We start from the raw sequence: 23,797 nt of genomic DNA, 5'->3' as shown, positions 1-23,797 counted from the left end.
TGCTGGCTCCTCCACTAACTTCTTCATTTGTTCACAAACACCTGTCATTGGCCAACTTCATTATATATGACTCAGACAGCTCCTTGCCTTGGAGAAGCACCCAGTCAAGGTGTGTGTGTCGGGGGGGGGGGGGGTGGGAGGCAGGAGATGAAATGACTTGTAGTGTGACAGAGGGAAGCACAGAGTATGTAGTGTCCAAACAGGGCCTCTGACCCAGTCTCGGGTTGGTAAGCATTCCTGTAGAAGAGAATATCAGCTGAGTCTTTAAAAGGAGGAGACCAGGAAAAGCAGGTATATTCCAGGCTATGGGGGCCATGTGTAATCCTCACCAATAACCTCACTTCTCTGACCTGTGGGGACAAGGACCCCTGCCACACACAACAGGATCCATGCAGAAGCGCCCATGAGACTGAGTGAAAACCTAATCCCTGTTAACAGGCACGGAGGTGCAGCGGTGGTGGGATGGACAGGAATGATGCAGCTTGTGCAGGAGGCCTGTCCAGGCTGACAGAAAGCAGTTTTCTCATGGCTTACTAAGTGTCAGGAAAGAAACTATGAGGGAGCTTTTGCTTCCCACTGTGGCCCCAGAAGGTCTAGTTTCAGATCTCTGAAAACTCTGGGCAAACTGTTTTCTCAGCCTGACCCATACCTGGGACCTTACTGCTCCACGCCTGCTGGCTAGGAAGGCATTTCTCGGGCCCAGAAAGCCAAGGCCCTGGATCATGTCCAGGCTTGGCCTCTCACAACTCCCCTTCACGCCCCAAGGAGCCTGGCAGTAAGAAGCTGAGTCAGAGGAGCTCAAAGGAGGGCACCTGCCGGGCACAGGAGAAGCTGGTGCGTTGAAGCCTCACCTGCCCCTCAGCCTCCTTTCTGCCTTCTCACTCTGGAAATGATGGTGGAGGCCTCATCTTCAGAAACCTCCTGGGAATATACCCAAGCAAGACAGGCAGGAGGGAAGGTCTCCTCCCATCCCACTACCACACCAGACTCCACAGCTGCCCCAGAACAAAGAAGTCTGCAGGAATGAGGTGCAAGATCCAGGACTACTGGGTACTCTGGTACTCTAGGACTTACAGCCAGGCAGGCAGAGGGTCAAATCCCAGCTCTGCCATCCATGCACCCTGGGCAAGTTATTTAACTTCTCTGAACTTCAGTTCAGCTTTCTCATCTGAAAGGAGAGGTCACAAATTCCAAGCTCAAAGAGTTGTAAGGCTTTGGAAATGTCTGCAAAGTTCCCAGTGAAAAGCCGTAGTCCTCTCCTCCCTTCCCTTTTCCTAAAGAGGTTGAATTGGTGGGGCTGAGGGAGTAACAGCCTGAAATGCTGGGGTAGGGGCTCTTGTAGGGCACTGCCGGAATGGTGGGGGTGGTGGGGGGGTGCTTCTGAAAGGGGAGAGGGGCCGGTGTCCTGGCCTGCTCTTCCCACCTCCACCTCCATCTGGCCTGCTAGGCCGGCGGCAGGAACCGAGGGCCCGGAGCGATCACCGCGAAGCCCCGCCCCGCCGCAGGCCCCGGCCGCTCTCCCGGGTGCTGATCGGGGCGTGCCGCGTTCACGGGCCCTGGCCCGCCGCCCTGCAGCCGGTCAGCAGACACCGGTTTTTGCTAGTTGGGGATCTGGCAGGAGGTGAGAGGAAGCTGGGAGGCGGGTGGGTGCCCGAAGCGACGGGAAGATGCAGCCTCTGAGATCCAGCCTCCGCCCTGCGCCCACTGCCTCGCGAGGACTGCAGGCTCCAGCTACCTCCTCGTTGCCAAAGAAGGCGGCTTCTTCTCAGCGCCCTCTCCCGCCGCCTTCCTGCTCGGCTGTTTCCCTCCCACCTTCCAGACGGCCCCTCCTCTGTCTCTCTCGCTGGCTCATCCTATTTTTGCCCCCTCAACATGGGTGCTCTTCACAGGGGCACCGCGCCCTGTCTCTCTCCTCTTTCTCCACCCCACCTTCAGGGAGCTTGGAGCCTTCCCCAAACGCACCAACTTCTAGTGCCTCCCCACCCCCACCCCCACCCAGGCCCAGCCCTGTTTCTGGGGCTCCAGACAACCAATACAGGTCGCCTCCTGGACATCTGTGGGAACATCCCAGAGGCCCCCATACACCTGAATATTCACATCCAACGTATCTTTTGTCTCTATCAAAGGCATCAGCAAACTTCAAATCCCCAGTCTAGAAACTACAAAGTCGCTTTGCCTCTTCCTTCTCCTGCACCTCCTGTATCAAATCTATCACCGCCAATTCTCCCTCTGTAATTCTCTCCCATGTATTCACTCCCTCCATCACCCCCCTGGCCCTGCTTACTTCCTCCTCCTCTGGTCTTTCTCCAGCCCCCTACCCCAATTCAACTCCTCTATTCCACTCCACCCTGCACCGAGCACTATCTATCCGGTCAGGTAACTCCTCAGAATCCTTGCATGGCTCCCCAGTGGCTTCAGGATAAAGGCCAAGCTCCTCAGCCTGATACCTGAAATCTCTCATGATAGGCCCTGAGGTCTCCATCCTTTGCTCCACATACAGCAGGGTCCAGTCCTTAAGCCAGTCCTTTCTTCCCCTTTGACTTGGTACCACCTGTTTCCCAGGCTCACTTCCCTCTCCTCTTTCTTTTCTCTGCCCATTCCAAATCCTGGCCTATCCTTCCTGGACCAGTTCAGCCCACACCCTGCCCTTACCCACAGGGGACAGGGTGGGCAGGGGGGGTCACTGGGTTCTGGGCTGAGCAGCCTCTGGCTGCCTCACTCTTCCCTGTCATCTGCCCTATCACCTCACCCCCCCACCCCCCACCCCCGCTCAGGTTCACCTAATTTCTTCTACTGGATCACCCTTTCCTCAAGAACAGGCCAAAATCCTATTCACCTCAGCCCCAGTCCCCAGCCTTTGGGCAGCCTAGCCAGGGACAAGTGAGAAATGTTGATGAAGTAAAGTAGGAAGGAGGGAGACACAGGTGAGTGTGGAAACGAAATGGTGTGCTCTGGAGCTCAGTGAAAATCACATCAGAGCAAGCCTTCCACAAAAAGCTGCAGGTGGATGGGGGGACACAGGTAGATGAGGGGTCCTCACTGACCCGCTCTGTGCAAACCACCCCCCACCCATGTCCAAGGGCAGACTGAGACCATACAGTATCCCTCAGCCTTCTCAGGGGAAGGCTGGTAATTGGTGGAACATGGATTTCACGGAGCATTGGCCTGAAAACCCCTGGGTGACTCCCTCTGGCTGGGGACCAGGATGGGCCCACATCTGGCTCTTGGCAACAGACGCCTGGGGGTGGGGAGAGTGGGAAGCTCAGGGAGCCATCTCACAGTGCTTCTCTGCCTCTTCCTCAGCCAGGAAGCTGCCACCTGTGACTCCAAGCATAATGACCGAAGGAGCACCAACTCCATTCCAAGGGCCTGGCATAGTTCCCTGTGTTCCCACACTAAGCACAGACCCGATCACACCATGGGTGACAAGGCCCTTGCTGACAAAGGAGCAAAAAGCCACCCCAGGCTCCAGAACAGTTGTAAGGTGGTATGGCTTCTTCACCCCAGGAAGGTGGTTTTGGGGACCCAGGCCTGAGGGTTGAGGTGCTGTGGGCCTGCTTCAGGTCCAGGATCTGTCAGAACTGCCCTATGAAAGAAGGGGTGACCTCACACAGAGGTAGGAAGCTCCCCATTCCTGTTGGGCAGGGGGATGAAGTGGTGGAACAGACGGTCGGTGCAGGAAGGGAAGAGACAGCCAAGGCTTATCCCCTCAGGCCAGAACCCAGTGATCCTTCCTGTCTACACTGCCCTGTGGATGGGGTGGGGGAGCAGGGGGTGCTGAACTGGCCCATGGTGGATGGACAGATTTGGGGTGGGCAGAGAACAGGAAGAGAGGGAAGTCAGCCTGGGATGGGGCTAGACCAGACACTTGGAAGTGTCTTCTGCCTAAGGTTGAAGTCATCCCCAGAAATATGGACCAGGCAGCACAAGATGCCAGAGCCAGTGGAATCCCAACCCTCATGGTGCAGAGGGGGAAAAGAAGGCAGAAACATGCCTAGGCCACACAGGGAGTAAAGGGCAGGGCTAGACCTAGGACCAGGGACTCCTGGCCACCGCCCCCTCTCCACTGCCTCATTTTCTTTGTAATCTTCCGCCTCTCCCTCCTCCTCACCTCTTCCACCTGGGGACAAGGCTAGGAAAGAAGGCTGTTGATACAGCTCATGACCCTGTGGAAGCATCCCCGTGGATGGGGAGCTTCAGCAGAGATAGGTCAGAACAGAAGTGGGCCCTGTGGCTTCATACTCTGGGGAAGGTTTTACTCTCCCTGGGGTCCTGGCCCCAGCTCCCTCACCTCCACTACCCTCCAGTGCAGCACACCTGGATGCTCCTTGCCATGAGGCCCTGGGCTGCCCACTCAGCCCTAATCTACCTCTTCCCCCTTAACTCCCCGCACCTGACTGGGGGCGGGAGGGGGTGTGACTCAGTGGGATAAAGGTAGCTGCTATATTTGAATGATTACATAAGCCAGGAGGGAGGCAACTGCACTGTGACTCCATCCAGGTTGGTAGACAAGCTGAGGCTGGGCCCGGGAGGCAGGGTCTCCTCCCTCCATCACACAGCTCCAGCCTGGACTTGGACAGGACTCTACAAGGACCTGGGACTTGTGAACATGCGTTGCTGGACTGCGAGGCAGGTCTTCCCTAGGGCTAACCACACTAGGAAGGCTCTGGTCCCTCTCCACCTTCTTAGAAAAATAACCCCCTGGCTTCTAGAAACCCTAAGACCGAACTTAGACTAAGCCCGAGATCCTCCCCATGGACTCTCTCCAGAAGGAAAGACAGAACTGAAAACACAGTTTGTCAGTGATTTTGAAAAAGAGTGCCTGCTGGGGAGGGCACCAGGCATGAAGCTGGGGCTCACCAGCACCATCTGGGAAGGACCTGTGTTTCTTCTTAGCCACACCACTTATTAGTCACCTGACACTGTCAAGTCCATGCCTTGGTTTCTTCACCTATAAAATGAGAACAAGAGGTATCTTCCTCATGGTGTTTGTTGTAAGGATTAAATGAGAAAACACTTGTAAAGCCTCAGCCCAGGAGGCTGTGGGTGCTTCACGGTGGCTCAACATTCTCATTTGCATCATTATCATTGCCGATACTAAGGACGGGCTAGAGACCTCCCGGGGGGAGGGCCGGACCCCAGGTTGGAATGACCCTTTTGCCCCAGTGACCACTGACCTGGGTGGAAGGTGGGAGACCAGAGAACTGATGTCTGAGAGTCAGGAGCCTAGCCAGACTTGCTGGGTTCCCCTAAGCAAGCCCCTGACCTCTGGCCCTCAGTCAGTAAAAGACCCTCAGGTCCCCAGCTCTGGAGCTCATGCTTGCATGAGAATCCTCCCTGCCCCCGCCATGTCCCACCATGGGGATTAGTGACTTGTGGCATTGGAAGCTGGGGTGCAAGTACGGATGGTCAGGATGGGGGTACCCTGGCCTGATATGAGCTGGGGATGGGCACTAAAACAAGGCCCATCTCCTCAGGGCCTGTTGGCAGTTCCTAGGGGATCACAGGGGGGCCCTAGGAGGAGGAAGGCTGTGCCCACCCAGGCTGTGTTGCCATGACGCTAGTCTCCATGGTGCCAGGCACACAGTTCTCCCCTCACCCAGGAGGAGGGGCTGAAAATGACAGGATACGAGGCAGCTCAGGTCCCTGGGTCCCCTAGGCCTATCCCTGTCTCCGTAAGCTCCCCCCCACACACAAGGTCCCCATCCTGAGCCCCTCAGGAGGGAGGGCAGGGAGGAAGCACAATTTCTACCTCAGAGGGCCAAGAGTGACAAGAGAGGACTCAGAATGACTGAGGTGCAGGAAGACACAGACAGGAGCACAGAGAAGTGGCAGAGGGAAGGACAGAGGAGCTGAGGAGAGACGGAGGGAAAAGCGGGCAGTGGGGAAGAAGGGGTGGGAGGGAGGATGCTGTAGTTACGGAGGCGGATGTGCCTCCCAGGCTGACAAGTGGTGGGAGGGCCGTCCAGCCCATCTCTTTGGTCTCAGTGTTTTGAGGTGGGTGGTGGTGGGAAGACAGTGGAGGAGGGGGAGCAGGGGAGGGGCAGTTTTCCTAGAGAGCTCTGTGGTGGGGGCGTTTAGACACGTGCCATGCATGTGTCTGTGTGCGCGCACGTGCGGGCGTGTGTGCATCTGGAAGTGCAGGCTGAGGTATGCAGGCACGTGTGTATAGGGCATGAGTGTGTGTGTGGCATGTGTATGCCTGTGCCACTGTGTCTCCAGGGTGATAAATACAGCAGTAGGAGCTGTAACCAGGGCAAAGAAAGTGCGGAAATTTCCACAAGCTGAAAGTGGCATGGGAGAGGGGACACGCTAGGGCTGGACCAGCTTGGGCTGACCAGGGGACCTTGCTCTGATAGCTCTTCCCCCCGCCAGTCCCTAGATGGGTGCAAGTGACCTGGGCATGTGAACACACATTCTAAGTGCACACAGTATAGCAAGATGGAAGAACAGTCCAGAAGAGCTTCCTGAAAGAAGTGTCACATTGGAGGAGAGGCTGGGAGGTTCATGTTGGCTGTACTTATTATGTGTGTGCATGTGAGACAGACAGACGTTTCTCAGGTGCGAGCCTGGGATCACTTAGGCCACAGAGCTAGCTAAAGGACTAGGAGCTATTCCTTTTTCTGGCTGGGGAAGACCCTGAGGACTCCATTTGTCTGGAATGTAGTTGTATTTCAGAGGCAAGAAAGGCAAAATCCCCAATACCAGAGGCCCTGGGGACAGGCCCTGGGGCACTCAGCTGCAACCACACAGGCTGCTTACTGCAGGCTCACATCACCTTGCCTCTGGTTCATGCCATTCCCTCTTCTGAAGACACCTTTCCCTCTTAACTCCACCCACAGAAATATGCTGGTCTTTTTAGCCTCACCCCCTCTGTGGAGTCTTTCCTGATCAATACACCTACCGGAAGGGCTTCTTCCTCCCCCCACAGCATTTACTCAACTGCTCCCCCTCATGGTTCAGTAAAGCACTGCACACAGTAGGTGTTCAAGAAGTGCTTGTTGAAGTAAAATATATCGGACCTAGGGGTGCCTGGGCGACTCAGTTGGTTGAGCATCAGACTTTGGCTCAGGTCATGGTCTCGTGGTTTGTGAGTTGAAGCCCTGTATCGGGCTCTGGGCTGACAGCTCCGAGCCTGGAGCTTGCTTCAGATTCTGTGTCTCCTTCTCTCTCTGCCCCCCGTCCCAGCCCCCCGCCCCCTGCCCCTGCCCTTCTCTCTCAAAAATAAATAAACGTTTAAAAAAAATTAAAAAAAATATATATATCGGGCCTGAAGACTCTGGATGCTAGGTCTCCCCAGACATGTTTGAGAAGGGGATTATCAGGGGACAGTGTTAGGTACTTCACACTTACTAGCTCATTTAATCCTCCCATTAGTAGGTACTATTAATATCTCCAAAGCAGATGAGAACAGTGAGGATCAGAGACCTCAGGAACTCAGCCAAAGCTCCAGAGCTTATAGATGGGAGTGTCGGCATCTGCCCAGCTGGCATCCGCACCCATGCTTTTCCAAAACAGCAAGCTGTGGGCAGGGGGCTCAGGAGCCACCAGAGCTTGAGGCCAGAAGAGGAGGCCTTAGCTCCAGGTCCCCCCGCCCCCAAGATCTGGGGGAAGCAGGGAGGAGGCAGGGCTCCTTCCCAGTCCCATTGATTTCCTGCAGAGCCTGGGGATCTCCTGAGGTCCAGAGGCCCTCGAAGGCTGCTGAACACTTTTCAGGGTGGGCAAGTTGAACAGGAAGGAGATGGCATCCCATATCCCATCCCATCTCCCAGCCCTTCCCCCGTTCTGTCCCTACTCTCCATCCACAAGGCCCTCACCACCCAGGCTGACTTGCCACAGCCTTCTCTCCCAGGGCTCACTGTGGTCCCCTGCAATCAGACCCAGACTTGGGTCACCCAGTCCTCTTCTCCCAGCATCTCAACCCACCCTCACGCCAACTTGCACCCCTCCCAACCATGTGTACCTGGCAAGGCTTCCACCTTTCAGGCCCAGCTTTGGGGAACCTCAAAGAAAGCCTCCTCCCTCTCCAAGAGTTGCTCCCTACTTTTCAGCAGGTCCAGCTCTGGGCTCCTCACACATCTACCCTCCACACCCCCCCCCACCCCCAGCCCAACCTCAAATAATATGTGAAAAAACCACTCAAGGTCCCAAGAAGCCCCATTTCTAGGAATCCTTGTGGCCACAACCAGCAGAGCCTCCTGGCATAACCCACCAATCACACTGCTGTCATTGCCACAATGCATTAAAGTTCAGGCCTGAAGGCTCCTGTTGGGATGCTATCCCTGATCCCAAGGGTTAGCACTTTAAGCTATCATTAACTCCTGACAGTACAGATCCCCTTCCCCAGGGGACATACCAAGTGGAGAGAGCGAGTTGGACATGCCAAGTGGAGAGAGCAGAGCTGAAGTCAGGAGGGGTGTGGAAGAGGGAGACACCCCTCTCCCCTACAAAGTGGGATAGTAGAAATGGACCCCAGCCCTGATTCAGGAGAGTTATAGGCCCTCGGGCAAGTTGGCTCACTTCCCTGAGCCTTTCTTCCTCTGCCAGGAGGAGACAGTGCATAGAGCACAGGTGCTGACCCACAGTGGGTACTTGGAAAAGAGCTATTCTCTCCTCCTGGCTCCTAGATCTTGGGAGTCCAAAGCACTGTGCTGCCTTCCAGAATATCAATAGTCTTGGGGTTAAAGGCAGGGCCAGGTTCCACCCCACACTCCAAGAGAGCAAGGTCTGGGTCAGCACCACCACACTGGGGCCCCCAGAACCTGTCCTGGGACCTCCAGAACCTGTCCTGGGACCAGCCACATTGAGCTATCCACGGCTGCCCCCTGGTGGCCCAATTCAGTCACTGCAGCCAGTCCCTGAGCCTGTCAGTGACACTGGCAGCCTAGCATGGGGCACTTCTAAGTCTCACCCACCCTCTCTCTGCACCTCAGAACTAGCTGGTCAGTCTGAAGTCAGATCCTGGGAAGAATTCCAGCCCGTGAGCACTTGGACAACAGTCTTGGCCTAGCTGCAGGCAGGCAGAATGGTCATTCAATCTGTCAGCCTGGCCTGGAGCAGCCCGGTTAGGGCAGGATAAGAGTGGGAGACTCCAGGGGCTTAGCCCCAGCCTGTGAAACTGACCAGAAAACCCATTCCAGTCTGGCATCCACCTCCCCTTCTCAAGAGACAGGAACAAGGAACCTGGAATCCAGGACCCCAAGACCCCATCCATATACACAGGCCTCCCCAGGGCTGGATCACATGAATCAGAGATCATGTGACCCATCTCCACCCTGTTTGCCCAGCCCCACTGGCTGAAGCTAAGGCTGGGAGGTCAGCCTGTCTGCCTGCCGGGCCCCTGGAGAGAGGCCGTTAATGAGGCTCCAGGCAGAGGCAGGAATGTGGTGTCTGGCACCTTCCCAGGGAGTCCCAAATAGGTCTCTGAACAGCTCGTTATCTCCCCCACTTGCCAGGGCCTTGTCTTCCTGGAGGAGACAACCAGGCAGTGCCCAGTGAGGACAGCTTCCTGGTGCAAGGCAGGGCCCTCCTCCGGAGGGACATGCACAGGGATAAAGGGACACCCGAGGCTCTTCTTCCTAATTTAATAAAGCTCCTGTGACTTTGTGACCTCGTGTTTCAGAGGGGCTGGTGAGGGGCTGCCCTGGGTCACTCACATGCCACACCCAGGTCCCGGCCCAGACTCTAGACTACAGCAGGGAAAGGAGCTCGGTCCAGCTGGGGTCTGTCCTGGCCAGGGTCAGGACCGGTATTCCCCACCCTGACTGCACAGGCATGCACTGGGGTGGCATGGAGCTGGGCCGGGGCTCTGCCTGGGGCAGGAGGGAGTGGCTAAACAGCTCAGAGCCTGGAAAGAACAGGGCCCACGCCCCCCCCCCCCCCAACTTCAGGGTACTAGGCACTCACCTCTGGGCCTCCTGAACTCCTGTCCCCTCCTACACTGGAACACCTGAAACCCCCAACCAATCACAGGCTTCAGCACCGTAGGATAAAATATACAGATATATTTATATTATCAAAAGGCCCCCAAAGTGGGGAAGGGACACCAGGCGGCCTGGGCCCTCCCAGTCAGCCTAGACCAGAGGAGGCTCCTCAAGTCCCCCAGCCCCAGTTCTAGGCTATAGAGAAACTTACCCAAGAGCTCCCTCCCTATCCCAGCTGAGTGTTCCTTTAGAGCATCCACTTTTTGCTGTTCTGGAGTTTGTGACAAGAGGGTGGGCTCCCTTCCAGCGGGGGCCCCAGGGCTTCGAGCCTCTGCAAGGATGGTGGTCCTCCAGAGTTTCTGAATGATGCACATCCCATCTCTCCAACCCCTCAAACTCAGGGTGGGTGACCCTGGAGGGGGGAGCAGGCCAGGCCAGGAGAAGCACCCAGACAACAGATGAGGGGTCCTCCTCAGGCAGACCCTGCTGGCCCCCACTTCCTGGCCAGGGAACCCCATGTTGCAACCAGGATGTGGGATGTGGGGTGCGGCTTCCTCATGCATCCCCTGCTGGTTCACACCAGGCACGCAGGGCACGAGGGTGTCTGAACAGGAAGGCTTCAGGGCGGCAGAGTCTCAGAGCCAGGGGCTGGCTTCTGCGCTCAGACGTTGCGGAGGAGCTGTGGGAAGGTACAGAAGCCCAGATTCCATAAGCACTTTGTGAAGGTTCACAGGGACCAGCGGCCCTGCTGAAGCTTCTGCAGCTGCTCTGTAGTGCTGGCTTGGGAGTGCTCAGGTCAGCCGGGGTCCCCAGGGCCAGGTAGAGAGGGGGCTCCTGAGAGCTACATGAACCAAAAGAGCCCGTCAGGACTGCTAGGAGGCTGGAGGGAGGGGGCCAGGGGGCAATCGGGTGAGTCAGGTGGGAGGCGGGCAGCAGCCAGGTCCCAGGGCTCTGCCCATAGGGATGGAAAACTACTCACAGAAAGGGGGTCCGCAGCAAAGGCGGCCACACTCCTTCGCATTTCGTTCTCACTGCCGCGCAGAGGGATCAACGAAACACTGCCCAGCCGGACCTCAGGCACTGCCCGGGATACACGGGAGGGCTCCGGGGGCCACACCAGGCCGTCATGCTGGGGAGCAGGGGAAGAGGAGGACACTCAGCTCACCCAGACACTCAGCTCCAGATCCACCCACCCTTCCCAGAAACGCCTCCAGCTATGATCTGAGGTGACCCTCTCAGCTTTGATCCCAGTCGATATGAGAAGCAGCTGTTAGGAGAACATGACTGTATCCCTGGCAGAACCCAGCCAGTTATGTTACTCAACAACCCCCACCTCCAGGTCCACAAACAAACTGCTCCAAGAATGCAGCACCAAGAAAACAGTTCTAGAGGAACATGTGTGTGCTTTCTTTCACCACGAACCAACAAAACTATAGAATCTGCCTGTTTCTCTTTAGGCTTGACTACCAGGAAGCTCGGGGCTAAAAGAACTCAGCCCACAGCCCTGGCACCGTTCTGTCAGCCTTTTCCCTAAACAATTCTGAGCTCTGGTTTAAAATCTGTGGCTTAAGTCCAACCCCTCCCACTCCCAACCCCTCACCCCAGCCCTGCTCTGGCCCCAAGCCCCTCCTAGCCTGTTCCCACCTGGCCCACTGCGGCAGCCACCTCACTCCTTCAGCCTGTCCTCCCCTGCATGGTACATCTAGAACGAGCCCTCTCAGACGCAAACTTGCACACCACTTCCTTGCTTAAAACTCTCCCTGAAAACTGCTGACTAGGTCAAGTTCAGCTCCCTTGGCATGGCCTTCAAGGCTCTTTCAGATCTGGCTCCTGAATCTCTTTCCAGCGTCAACTTCTGGTACTCCTGGCTTCTCTTTACACCCCACTGGGCAATCTGTGGTTCTGTTGCCATGCCTTTCAATAAACTGTTCCTTCTGCCTAGAAGCCTCCCCGACCTGCCCCCGCCCCCCCACCTCCAACCGCCTTTGCTTGATGAAGGCTTCCTCATCCTCAGACTCAGCTCCTATGACACCCCCTCCCTGCTGCCTTCCCTCCACACCCACCACCTCCAGCGGGTAGGGTCCCTGGGCTTTTCTCTATCTCTATACACTGACCACATTGGGCTATTTAACAGGCAACTTCAAGGTCTGTTTTCCTTTCTACATGGGGAGTGCCTGAGGGCAGGGGTCTGCACTCTGTCTCTAGCATGCCTGGCTTGGGGTTGCACCAAAGTGGACTCTAGGGAGGGTTTGCTGAGTGAAGAAAAGAATTAAAAGCAACTCAAAATCTCCTTGATGCAATTGATGCCCTATGTAGTGAAGAAGCAAACACACCCATTCTCCATAATGGAAGCCTCACGGGACCCCACCCTGAGCTGGTACCTGCACAAAGAGGAAGGTGGCAAACCACTCCCGGAGCTCCATCTGTGTCTCACAGCAGAGGTACCTGCGGGGCGAGGCAGGGCACGGATCTGGACACTGCCAAGGCTGAGCAGCCTGCCTGGCTCTCCAGGCAGGGTGCATATATGGACAATAAAGGGACCCAACCAAAGGGAACATGCAACCATCTCTCCCAACCTGGGGTCTCAGGCCAGGGCCCTTACTCACCACTGCTGCTTCTCATGTTTCTCTGTCTCGTGCACCACTGTGAAGCCCCAGCTGCAGAGGAGGGGCAGATGGAGTCACTTGCCAGCAGAGGCCTCCCAGCCCAGGTGCCCGGGACGGAGCCCAGAAGCCTGGGCCAGAGCCGAGGGGCACAGTTCAGGGCCTTCTTGCAAGCATGGCACATTCTGGCCACAGCCTCTTCCTCTCACAGCTCACACCAGCCTCCCAGGCCCTTGGCTCCCTATACCCATGCCACCCCACCCAGGCCTGCCCTAGTCTCTGAGAGACAGCTAGGCACAGCCAGCAGATGAGAGGAGAAAGTCAGAAAACCAAGTCTGGTGGCTGTAATTAACAACAATAATAGTGGCTATGCATCACTTTTCCACTTAAAAGCATACTACAACCACCCTTTGAAACAGGTGCACCATTATTTTCCACATTCTACACATGTGGGAAGTGAGGCACAGGAAGATCCCTGAGGTAGTCAGTGACAGGATTTCAATCAAGGCCAGTGGTTCTCAAACATGAGCAAACATCAGAGTCGCCAAAATGGCTTGTTACCATACAGACTGCGGGCCCCACCCCCTAGGATCCGTGACTCAGCAGGTCTGGGGTGGGACCAACATGTGGGCTGCTAACATGTTTCCAGGTAATGCTGAGGCTGCTGGTCTGGGAGACCACACCTTCAGAACCATGGTATCAACCCCTGTCAAGTTTAAAGCCCCCACTGTGCCGCAACCCCACCCCACCCCCACCCCAATCTGTTCTGAGCTCTCCCAGGCCCCAGCCCCGGCTAACCAGGTGGGTGGCCGGAGTTTCTTCTTCACTCCCAGGTAGACTTTGAGACTCCTGACGGGCCACTCCTTCTCAGGCCGGTGACTCTGGGGTGGGGGCAGGCAGAGGGATGACACTTCAGTCGGTCAGGGCGGGAATTGGGGTGACTGGGTACCTCCCTCCTCCCTCTTCCCACCCCCCATTTGCATCCCAGCACAGGGAACCTCCTGACAAAGCCCTTCCTGTTCACAATCCAGCCCAACTAACGTCCCCACTCCCCCCAGGTTTCTCTCCCTGCAGCAGCATCAGACAGTCAACCCTCAGTCCCCGAGGCAGCCGTTCCAGCAGGACGACCAGGGAGTGATTCTCAGTCCCTTCCTGCTGCCCTACAAACTGGAGAACTGACTTGTAGCATCAGCTGAATCAGTTTGTCTATGGAGGGAGAAGTCTGCACCTCGCCCTCTGGCACCAAACTGAATGAGCGTGTATGATCTGAGAGCCTCGGTTGGCTGCTTGGGTCTGTTTGTCTCCGGTTATAGATTCCTTGCCCCTCTCCACCCCACGGAGGCTCCAGGGTTGACCGTGTGAACAGAAGACCTGTTGGGTCAGCAATTATTAGCTCTTTGGTTCCACGAGGGGAAGGCTAATGACTCAAGCTGAAGCAGAACTGCTGTTTGGTAGACCAAAGGAAGAACTTTCCAGTGGTCTAGGTCAGGAAGCAAGAGACCGATGTACTGGGGAGGGGCACCAGATCACTGACATGCTCACCTCTGGCCCCCACCTCTGCATATGGGTCTGGGGTTGGAAGGAACAGGCTGGCTCCGAGACAGAGGTATGGGAGCAATGACCCCCAAGGTAAAGGCTAATTGGAAGTCAAGCTAATGAGCCTTCCTTCTGCTCTGGGAGCCACCTGCTCGAAGCCCTACCCCCACCAGGCTCCCGGCACCAGTAGGGCACCAGGATGGATGGTAGGGGAGGGGGACTCACTTACAACCAAAACTGGGGGTCAAAGTTTGAGCCACCTCCACCCTGTTCCCACCATTGCTCCTAGCCACCCCCAGGCATGGCTCCTCAGCAGGAACAAAAAGAAGGGACTAAGGGATGGCCAGGGAGATGGAAAGTTTCAGGGATTGGTAGACTCCCTGTGAGGCTGCAAAAGGATGGGCTGCCTAGATAAGTGGAGACTTGGGTGCTGTCACAGGGAATGTGGTTTAAGAGGGCTTACTAGAGACCTTTTACCTTGCTTTTGCCCTGATCCTCCCTGAGGACCAAGTGCCCAAGGGGGCCTGGAAGAAACTGGGCTGTGGACAGGGAGGAAACCGGGCAGTGGGGTCGGAAACCAGGCTGCAAATAAGGGGTGGGCAAATACAAGAAAGAAACCTCCAAGCCAGCAGGAAAGAAGCAAGGCTGAGAGTGCTGAAGAAGTCAGACTGCAGGGTGGAAGGAACCAGGTAGTGGAGATGGAAAGACTTGAGACAGAGGTTGCAAAAGAAGTTAGGCTGTAGACATGAAAACAGCAGGCTCTGGGCACGACAGAAGAAAGGACGTGGGGAAAACCCATGTTGCAAGTATGGAAGGCAGCAGGCTGAGGGAATGGAAAGCAGGCTGAGGGCTCGGAGGAAGTTGAGCTGTGGGTGCCAGGGAGGGAGAACTAGAAGCAAGGAGTAGATGAGTTGACAGTGGAAGGAACAGGCTCGTGGGTGTGACAGAAACAACGGTTCCAGTCAGGGCGTGGAGAGAATTGTGGGAATCAAGGAATTCAAACCAGGCTGTGGCTCCCTGAAAATTCGAAAAAACAATCCTCAGGCCTCCACTCCCTCAGGCTCTGGTGTGTGTGGTGTATGAGCAGCACGTGTGTGACAGGAGTATGGCTGAGACAGGAAGGTTGAGGGGGAGATTTGGGGAGCGAGGGGTACATCAGACAACGCAGGACTTCGTTTCTAATCAAAGAGCTCATGTTTCCAGCATTGCTGAGGTATGAGGTCACTGGAAAGAATAAAATTCACCCCTTGATGCTCAAAGACCTCTGCTGGAGCCAAGACTGTTCTAGAATGTGCCTTTCCCAGGTGCTTCAAGGTCTTTAACAATGGAAGATGCCCAGGCCTTGGCCTGGGTATTCGCATATCCTGAATTGCTGGGTGTTGTCCCAATTTCAAATATTCTGTTCTGTTCCTCCATAAAATAGCAAATGCCGGAATTACCAACACCTCAGTAGCCAAACCACACCCTCCTGGGGCTTCTGTCAGGGCAGAGGTGTGGCTGCCATTCAGAGAGCAGCACTGATCAGCTCCGCCAAAGAGTCCCTGTTTCCTGTACTTCAAGGAATAAAGAGCTAGAGCTCTGATGGGGCTACCTAGAGATGGCCTTAGGCAAGGCACTCGAAACCTGTTTTCTCACCTGTGAAATGGGGATAATACCCCTCCTCCGGAGGACGCTCGTGGGAGGACATGTCCTAGTATGTGGAGGGCTGGGCACCAAACCTGGCTCACTTAAACATTAGATCTTTTTCCTTTCTCTAGTTCTCGTGCCATTTCCCCTCCATGCTAAGGGATTAGCAGCTGCTTTTTCAGGTGCCTCAGCCACCCTCCTTCCTCTCTGCCCACAATGATGGTCTTGCTCCGCTCCAAGTACCATCATAAGGAGGGCATCAGGGAAATAACATCCCAGAACCAAGGGAGACTGAGTGGAAGGGTGAACAGGCCCAGAAGTAAGTAATCATAGAGGGAGGCAAAAGAGAGAAGAGGAGGCATTGCCTACGAGGATCTGTAGGAGCCCAGGCTGCATTAGTAGAGGTATAATGTGCAAAGAGAGGGAGGTGAGGATCCTGGTCTATCTGCTCTGCTCCCTCCATGACAGCTAGACCTGCCCAGTGTCCTCAGGAGAGGCAAGGGACAGGAAGGGCTGGAATCACTGGTGGGAATAGCTATGGGAGATCCGGTTAGACCCTTGGATTGGAAATACATTTCTGCTGCCCATTAGTACAGCACATCTATGCTCTGTGGCCCCTAAGGCATCGCTGGAACCCACAGGAGCATCCCAGGTGGCAGGTTCTCAGCTGAACTTGAGCAAGGGCCTTCTCCCGGCAAAACTATCCCTCTAGGGATAGGGCAGTCCCAAGGGAGGAGTGGATAAGCTCCCCTCTCCCAGAAGTGTGCATGTAAGGGTTGGCAACCAGCCAGGGAGGCTGAGCGGGAACTCCTACCACAGGTGAACTATACCACAAGCCCATTTAGTCTCACCCCAGCATTTTAGGATCAGGGTAGTAGCATGGGCATTCTGATAGTCTTGAAACTCTCTCCATGGCTGGGACAAGGATGGCTCCAGGGGTGGCAGGAGATGAGGGTCAGAGCTCTAATTCAAACCTAGGGGCCTCTGATACTGGCTCCACAGCCTCCACACCTAGTCTTTTGGAAAACTGTAAAGCATCACACTGATGGGGGCTCAACCTTCTTGGGAAAAGGACTCTGGGGCATGGGTGGGGATGAAGGACAGGAGCCCAGGACACAAGCCCAAAGACGGGAGCCAGTGCTGATAGGCAAGAGGGCAGGGAACCATGCCTGAAGGTAGCGAAGAGCTCTGGCTGTGTCCCCAGGCTCCCGCCAGGCTCACTTGGCCCCCAGGTGGTGTAAGGCAGCTAGCAGTTGGCCCACAGCTACTCACGGTCTCAGGGGCCCCGCTCCATGGCCTCTGGCTCTGTTTGATAGAGGATCAGAGTTATGGAAGAAGGAGGTCCGGGTCCACAGCCAGGACAGTGTGTGTGGTGGTGCATGGCGGGATGTGGCAGGTATGTGCAGAAGATGTTGGGGGCAGGGTGCCAAGACCTGGGAGGCCGCCTGGCATGTGGACAGAGTGGGCATGGAGGAGGTACAGCCTGTGAAGTGACAAGATGTGCATGGGCCACGACGGGGGCTGTCACCACATAGCATGTTCTTGTGGGTGCCGTGACAAGACACAGGCACAGGTGAGACAGCATGAGCCTGACGTGATGGCACCAGAGACTAGCGCCTAGTGAGGCTACAGGGCACAGAAGAGCGGCCACCGAGGGCCACAGCAGAAGATTCCTGAGAGTCTATAGCTCTCCTCCACCACTGTGCCACCCCAAGACCCCGCGATGGGGTTGCTCCCACTGGCAGACACTGGCGAATGTTTGTGAATGGGTGTGTGAGCACACTTGGGTACAGACGCTCATTGCAGGGCACGACCCCCTGGGGTCACTTACCCGGACCTCCTTGTAGAGCCGCAGGCAGCTGCTGTTGAGGATGAAGTATCGGTCGTGAAAGCCACCTGAGGGCAGGCCCAGGCCCAGGAGGCTACGGTCCTCACGGAACTTCATCATGCCGTGCTTGGTGTCGCCTACGTGGCTGGCTGGGGGAAGACTGGAGTGGGCGTGGGCTGCACCAACCCCCTGCCCATGGATACAGACACCCAGGGGAGCATGCCAGGATGAAGGAAACTGCCCCAGCCTGCCCCAGCCACCAAAGAGGCCTGCCCACATGGCACCCTCTGCCCAAGCTGCTCCTGCCTGGGCTTCAGATGGAGGGACCCACCAGTCTGCCCAGCCCTGCAGGCGCCACCCACCCAGGCACACCACCTACCCAGGTACAGCAGCATGGCCTCCATGGACTGGTGCTTCTTCACCACCAGGTAGCTGTCCGTGCCCAGCCCGTGCAGGATGGGCAGCACCTTCTCCGCAAAGTGCAGGGGGCGCTCTGGGGGGAGGTCACACCCGCTGTTACTGAGGGACCGAGGGCTGGCACACCCACATATCACCTACACGTAAGTGAGCACCACTCCCGCCACCTACCATAGCCACAACACATCACCATCAGGACTACCCTTTCCACGCTCGAGCTTCAGGTCTGACACAACTGGCTGGGACCAAAGCTGTTCCAACCGAAGCCAGTGATCTTTCCCGTGTCCTCGTTGGGGAAAACACCACCTGCCGAGCCATTCAAGCCAGAAACACAGCTTCCTCCCCCTCTTCCCTCCATATGTTAAATCTCTTTACTTCTGTCCATCATTGTTGCCACGCTGGCCCGTTACCATCTGTCCTTGGACTAATACTGTGGCCTTCCGAGGGGTCTCCTGCATGTGCTCTCATTCCCCTCCTCACCTCTCCCTACCCAGCGGCAAGTAGCAACCTCTCCAAACTCCCAGTCACTAGCCCTTCAGGGGCCTTGCGTTGTTGTCGGGCTGGGTGGCCGCCTCTGCCTCTGTCTTCAGTCCCACCCCATGACACAGCCCCCTCACTGCCCTTATCTCTAGCTCCTCAAAAGGGTGATGTCCATGGTCACCACAGGGCCTCTGCCTGTGCCGCTCCCACTGCCTGGAGACGCTTTTCTCCCCCTTCACCAAGCAACTCCTACTCTTCACCTCCTAGGGTAGGGACTCTGTAGCCAGAGACCCTGTTACAAGCTCTAGTGGCCACTCAAGGCAGTTATCACAAGCCTCGGTTGTATGTTTATTGCTGTGGCCACAGGATTAATGTCTATTCCATGCAAGACTTACCCCCATGAAGGGGAGGGGCTGTGTGTCTGGCACTCAACAAATAACAGTAAAACAAATGGACAGATACACCCTCATTGTCCACTGCTTTCATCCTAAAATGCCTTTATCACTGTCTTCACCACCAAGGTACCCTCACAACACTGTCACAACCACCCTTACAAACACCACCCCACCCCACCCTGCCTGACCCCTCTTGCACGGTCATCACCACCTACTGCCCCCTTCACCATCAATCCCATTATCAAATTCAGCATCGCCACCCTCGCAAGAACACCATTCTCACTGACACTGAGAAAGCACCATCACAGTTGATACCATCAACCTCCTTCCCATCAGCCACATTATAGCCATCACCTCAACTCCCCCCGGCCCCCCACCATGCCACCACCACCATCATGGAGGTGACAGTGTGGAAGCAGCATCTATCATCCAAGACTCCCTTGACCACCACTGTTGCCACGCTGCGGGGTAGGGGAGGACAGACTGGGGCAGCAGCTCAGACAAGTACAGGCCACACCATACCCTGCACAAATCCTGGTGGCCACCTACCTGCCTCCTCCCTCTCATTGACCTCAAAGCAGGTCCAGTAGTCCCTCTCCCTGATGCCCACATTCCTGCGATCCAGGATCTCTAGGGTGAGCTCCTCAGCTGTCATGGCTGCTGGGATCTGCAGTGGCCAAGGAGGAAGAGGTCAGCCTACCCTGTCCCTGCCCCTGCTCTCCCACAACCTTGCTGTGATCCAGGGGCCGAGCCCACCCTTCGGGTCCTGGGATACTAGAAGGGTGTCTCTAAGTGTCCCGATGACCACCGTCCGGGGAGGAGGCAAAGAGACAGGCCCTGGCACCAGCCAGACACAGGTTCCAAACCAGGGCTCCCCTTGGGATAGAAGCCCTGCTCCCCTGGTCACCTGAGCCTGTGCCTGGCCCAGCCTGACTTCTCTGCTCCTCTGGCTCCTAGGTCCCTAGCTCTCACCTTGATATGCTGCTCGGTTTCCGCCTTCTTCTCCTCCAGGTACACTGTGCAGATGAAGTCACCGGCATGCTGTGAAAAGACAGGGCTCAGCTAGAGGCAGGGAAAGTGGGTGCAGGCAGCTATCCTGAGCATCCTACCCCAGGCCCAGTCTTTCACCTGGGTCCCGCTGGCAGTGCCAGCCACACGCATCTTCACAATGGCAGTGATCTCTTCCCGCTGCTTCCTCAGCTCTTCCTCATCCACCTGGGAGGAGAAAGACACAGGAACAGATGATCACTGCCATCCAAGGGGCCCGTCCCTGCCCTCCAGTGCCCACTGGCGGGGGACGCACGCTAAACACCACCACATAGTGGCCGATGAGGTCTTCTACCACACGGCCAGCCTTGTAGTCCTGTCCATCTGTCTGGAAGAGCGTGGGTCCAAACACAATAGCCAGGTTGTGCGTGTTCATCTGGTTTGTGTCTGAGAAGCACTGGACGCTGGACAGGGGAAGACAGAGCCCTAAGTGAGAAGTCCAGCCCAGAACCTCCCCACTTCACCTTCCCAATTCCAGGCAGGTCCACAACTGACTCCTGGAGGGAGGCCAGGGAAAGTCCTGGTCAGAGTGAACCACCAGTTAAGGGGAGATGGGAATAGTCTTTCTGGCCATGCCGTAGGTCCTGGGGAAGAACAGAGCTGGGAAGCTGGGAGATTTGGCCAAGGTCCCCTGGGTCCCAGGTGAAACCACCTCTATTCTCCCACCCTGCAGGAAGTAAGTTGGGAGACAAAGGGTCCAAGATCAGGGCACATCAAAAGTCTACATTCAGTTCCCAGGCCTACCTGGTTCTGTGGGGAGGGCAGTCAGCCAGGAAGGAGTAGAAGAATCTTTTCCACCCCAACCCCCCAGAGCCATACAATAATAATGTTCCTCACCAGTACAGGTGGCTGATAAGGGCCTTCACTGTGGCTCGGTTGACTGGAGGCAGATGTGCCAAGAGCTCTCTGTATCTGGAGACTTTCTCCTCCTCGTCCTCAATCTCTGGGTGGGGGGAAATAGATCAGGTCAGGAGGCCCCCCATAACCACCTCCCCTGTCCCACCCTTCTGGCTGCTCTGCCTTTCCTCCTAGGTGAATAGCACTTCCTGTATAGAGTGACAAGGGAAGGAGAAGCAGAGGGAGTAAGGGAGACAGTGGGGTGGGGGGGAGGGAGGGGTTATCCCCTGGGGCATGCCTCATTGGATGGGAAGGGGAGGGGTGGGAATTTGGAGATAGGAGTGGACAAGTCAGCAGCACTAGCCTGGGTTTCAGGCTGGCAAGGACTACAGGGCCCACCTGAGGCCTCTAGCCAGGCTAGGCGCTGGGCGCGAGTGAAGAGACCATCGGGCAGGTCTCGCAGGAAGCGCTTGAGAGCTGAGGAGACATCGTCTACATGCTGCTCGCCCTCCTTGAGGCGCACAGACCGAGCGTCCTGCCGCAGACTCTCCAGCAGCCGCTGAGTCTTTGATGTCTGCCCACACTTGCGGTAGATGCCCTCAGAAGTCAGGCCTGCAGAGGGGGTGGCACTGAGCCGGGGACGGGGCCTCGCAGCTAAGGTCAGAGGGATCCTGGGAAGGCGGGGTTTGGCCGGTGGTGGGGGAGACGCAAGAGGTCAGCCTCCCTGGGCGGGGTCTGTGTTACAGGGGCGGGGCTCACCACACTGCGTGATGTAGTCTATACAGCGGTAGACGATCACTGGGATATCTGAGTCTCCGAGCTGCTGCTCCGACAGCGTGTCCCCGGAGCTGGCCGCTGCTTTCTGGATGGCCCCCAGCCAGCCTGTGAAGTCCAGCCGCCGCTCCCCCTGGATGTACAGCGTCCTGGGTGTGGGGGGGGATAGTCAGTCACTTGGGAGCCTACCCCTGCCCTACCCCTCCCAAGCCTGTCAGACAGACTGCCGCGGGCTTCTCAGAGCCCCCCAGGGAGGCCAGGGCTCACCTCCTTCGCTCCACCAGCACCAGCACCTGGTTCTCGCTGTCCCCTTGGACGGCTGTGGAGGGGCCGGTCGAGGTAAGGCCTTGTTCATGGTCCCCAACCGACTCCCTCCTGAGGTTCTCTGGGCACATACATCCCTGGGACCCACCCACCAATATATGGAGTCGCTGAGATACACCCTAAGGGCAGGAGAGGACATAAGAGGGCAGGCTGGCTCCTTCTGGCCAGGCCAGGGTAGAGTTCAGACTTCCAGGGAAGGGCTGGGGGCCTGGGAGCCCAGGATAGGGTGCCCTGGAAGTTGGGGGCCCAGGTCTAGGTCCACGCACAAAGCTCCTGCAGTTTCCGAAGTTGGAGCGGCTCCTCGCAGGGCCCCTCTGGGAAGACAGCACGGAGCTCGGAGCCAGTGAGGGAGAACCAGCCCTCCTGGGCCCGCTGTAGGCTCAGGCCAGCTTTGTAGGGTAGGCGCCCAAGCCGCTCAAAATCCCGGGCCAGCAGATCTTCAGCCAGGGGAGGTATGAACGCCTGATGGGGAGGCCAGAGGAAAAGGGGAGGTGGCCAAAGAGACCGCATCAGCCAACAGCAATGCTGGCCTCCCCCCTCCCCCACCCCCACCCCTTGCCCCAGGCTCTTTGGCTTGTAGGCATATACCCATTTCCCACCTTGCTGCCTCCTCTCTTCCCCTGGGCAGGACCTAGCACAGTAAATAAACTCAGGTATCATGCCCCACTCATACGCACTCTTATGTTCCCTCCTCAGGAAAACGTTCCCAGACACCTTCAGGGATGCCCCTTTTCTGCCCTCTATTGCGGCACTGACCACAGTATTCTTGCTGTCAGGGACCCAGCTGTCTCCCCCATCAGCAAAGGAGCTATTGAAGAGCCAGGACCAAGACTGGTTCATCTGGGTTCCCAGAGCTCAGAGGACTAACCGTCAAGAAGGCTCACAGATGACTGATCAGAGACCGAGTAAATAAGAGTCACAGGCCCTCACAGCACAGGGGGACCCAGAGGGCGCCTGGCTCTAATCCCCAGGACAGAGCTCTGCAGCCTCCCTGCCTCTTTGCTCCTGAACAAGATGCTCACTCTTCCTGGAGTCAGCACTATCTATCCTAACATGGCTGTTACACATTATTGTATTGAGCACCTGTGGAGTGCAAAGCTCACAGCCCTTCTTCCACATGGTTGAGACCGGTCTCTTGACGTCCCCCCTAGGGGGCTGCAGATGCTGACATATCTGGCTCTTGGCCCCAGAAGCCTGCCCTATGTCTGCTCCCTCCATTCATGAGGCAGGAGAGATGGGGTACACGGGATCAGCCGGGAGATCCCACCCCAGCCCCTGTCAGACTTCCCACACCTGTCCACTAACTCAGGCCCACCTTAGCAATGCACTTGACCCACTCACGAGCCAGCTCTGCACTCTCCAGACCAAACAGGTACAGCCGCTCTCCCTCCGTGTACACCTCAAAGGTGTGCTCAAAGCTGTAGATACACAGGTCAGGATTCAGGCCCACTCAACCCAGCCATGACCCACCCTGCCCAGCCTTGCCGCCATCCCCTGCCCCCTGCCCTTTCCCTGGCCCCCTAAGAAGGGATGGGAAAGTCCTAAACTGGGGCCTCTGGAGACCCACAGGGTTTGCTCTGTGACCCTGGGAAGGTTCTGACCCTCTCTGGGCCTGTTTCCCTATCTCCTGAATGGGGGCTTGGATCTCACAGCAATAAGAGTCTGTGATTCTGCCCCAGGGATACTCACCCGTGGGTGTCAGGAGGGGGCACTGCCAGGCACACAATCTCACTGGCCCGAATCTCGCCGTTGGGGGTCACTGCCCGCTCATTCTCATAGTAGCTCAGGACCCCGTCGCTAAGGACACACCAGCGTCGGCTGAACTCTGGGAAGAAGTTGGGCAGGGGAGCCATGAGGGAGCCCCTGCCCTCTCCTGAAAACCCCCTCTGTATCCTCCCTGGGCCCCGACTCCCACCTGACTCATGTCCTCTTCGTTCTAACTCACAAGCTTCCCCTGATTCCATCCTCCTCCCTGCAGCCTGCCGCCCCAGCCCAGCCCACGCCTCT

The 23,797-nt window shown here is 56.8% G+C and overlaps 2 protein-coding genes across 7 annotated transcripts in view; both read right to left on the bottom strand.

Moving 5' to 3' along the window:
• PDE2A (phosphodiesterase 2A) overlaps nucleotides 1-9,936 on the bottom strand; it is a 106,094-nt gene extending 96,158 nt beyond the window's left edge. Inside the window, exon 1 of the mRNA XM_047070556.1 lies at nucleotides 9,907-9,936. The gene's annotated coding sequence lies outside the window, so the exon portion shown is untranslated. The remainder of the gene's footprint in view (nucleotides 1-9,906) is intronic.
• Nucleotides 9,937-9,984: 48 nt separating this feature from the next.
• Nucleotides 9,985-23,797, bottom strand: part of ARAP1 (ArfGAP with RhoGAP domain, ankyrin repeat and PH domain 1) — a 65,948-nt gene continuing 52,135 nt past the window's right edge. The window contains exons 17-35 of one of the 6 annotated variants that reach the window (XM_047070549.1): nucleotides 23,480-23,615; nucleotides 23,106-23,208; nucleotides 22,057-22,252; nucleotides 21,734-21,785; nucleotides 21,452-21,615; nucleotides 21,092-21,304; nucleotides 20,693-20,798; nucleotides 20,112-20,259; nucleotides 19,937-20,023; nucleotides 19,781-19,849; nucleotides 19,358-19,475; nucleotides 17,896-18,009; nucleotides 17,520-17,665; nucleotides 16,961-16,993; nucleotides 13,325-13,407; nucleotides 12,530-12,580; nucleotides 12,305-12,368; nucleotides 10,903-11,052; nucleotides 9,985-10,602 (exon numbers count right to left, since the gene is read on the bottom strand). In XM_047070549.1, coding sequence (XP_046926505.1) covers nucleotides 10,585-10,602; nucleotides 10,903-11,052; nucleotides 12,305-12,368; nucleotides 12,530-12,580; nucleotides 13,325-13,407; nucleotides 16,961-16,993; nucleotides 17,520-17,665; nucleotides 17,896-18,009; nucleotides 19,358-19,475; nucleotides 19,781-19,849; nucleotides 19,937-20,023; nucleotides 20,112-20,259; nucleotides 20,693-20,798; nucleotides 21,092-21,304; nucleotides 21,452-21,615; nucleotides 21,734-21,785; nucleotides 22,057-22,252; nucleotides 23,106-23,208; nucleotides 23,480-23,615 — 2,051 coding nt within the window. In that variant the 3' untranslated portion in view covers nucleotides 9,985-10,584. The other 5 variants (XM_047070548.1, XM_047070551.1, XM_047070550.1 and 2 more) reach the window with 5 other exon arrangements.

Source organism: Lynx rufus, unplaced genomic scaffold, assembly GCF_022079265.1.
Source record: "Lynx rufus isolate CCGP_SWC_20201006 ecotype Redwood Valley unplaced genomic scaffold, mLynRuf1.p SCAF_9, whole genome shotgun sequence".
NCBI lineage: Eukaryota > Metazoa > Chordata > Mammalia > Carnivora > Felidae > Lynx > Lynx rufus.
The sequence above is the reverse complement of the archived record's forward strand: the minus strand, read 5'-3'. Positions and strand labels throughout refer to the sequence as shown.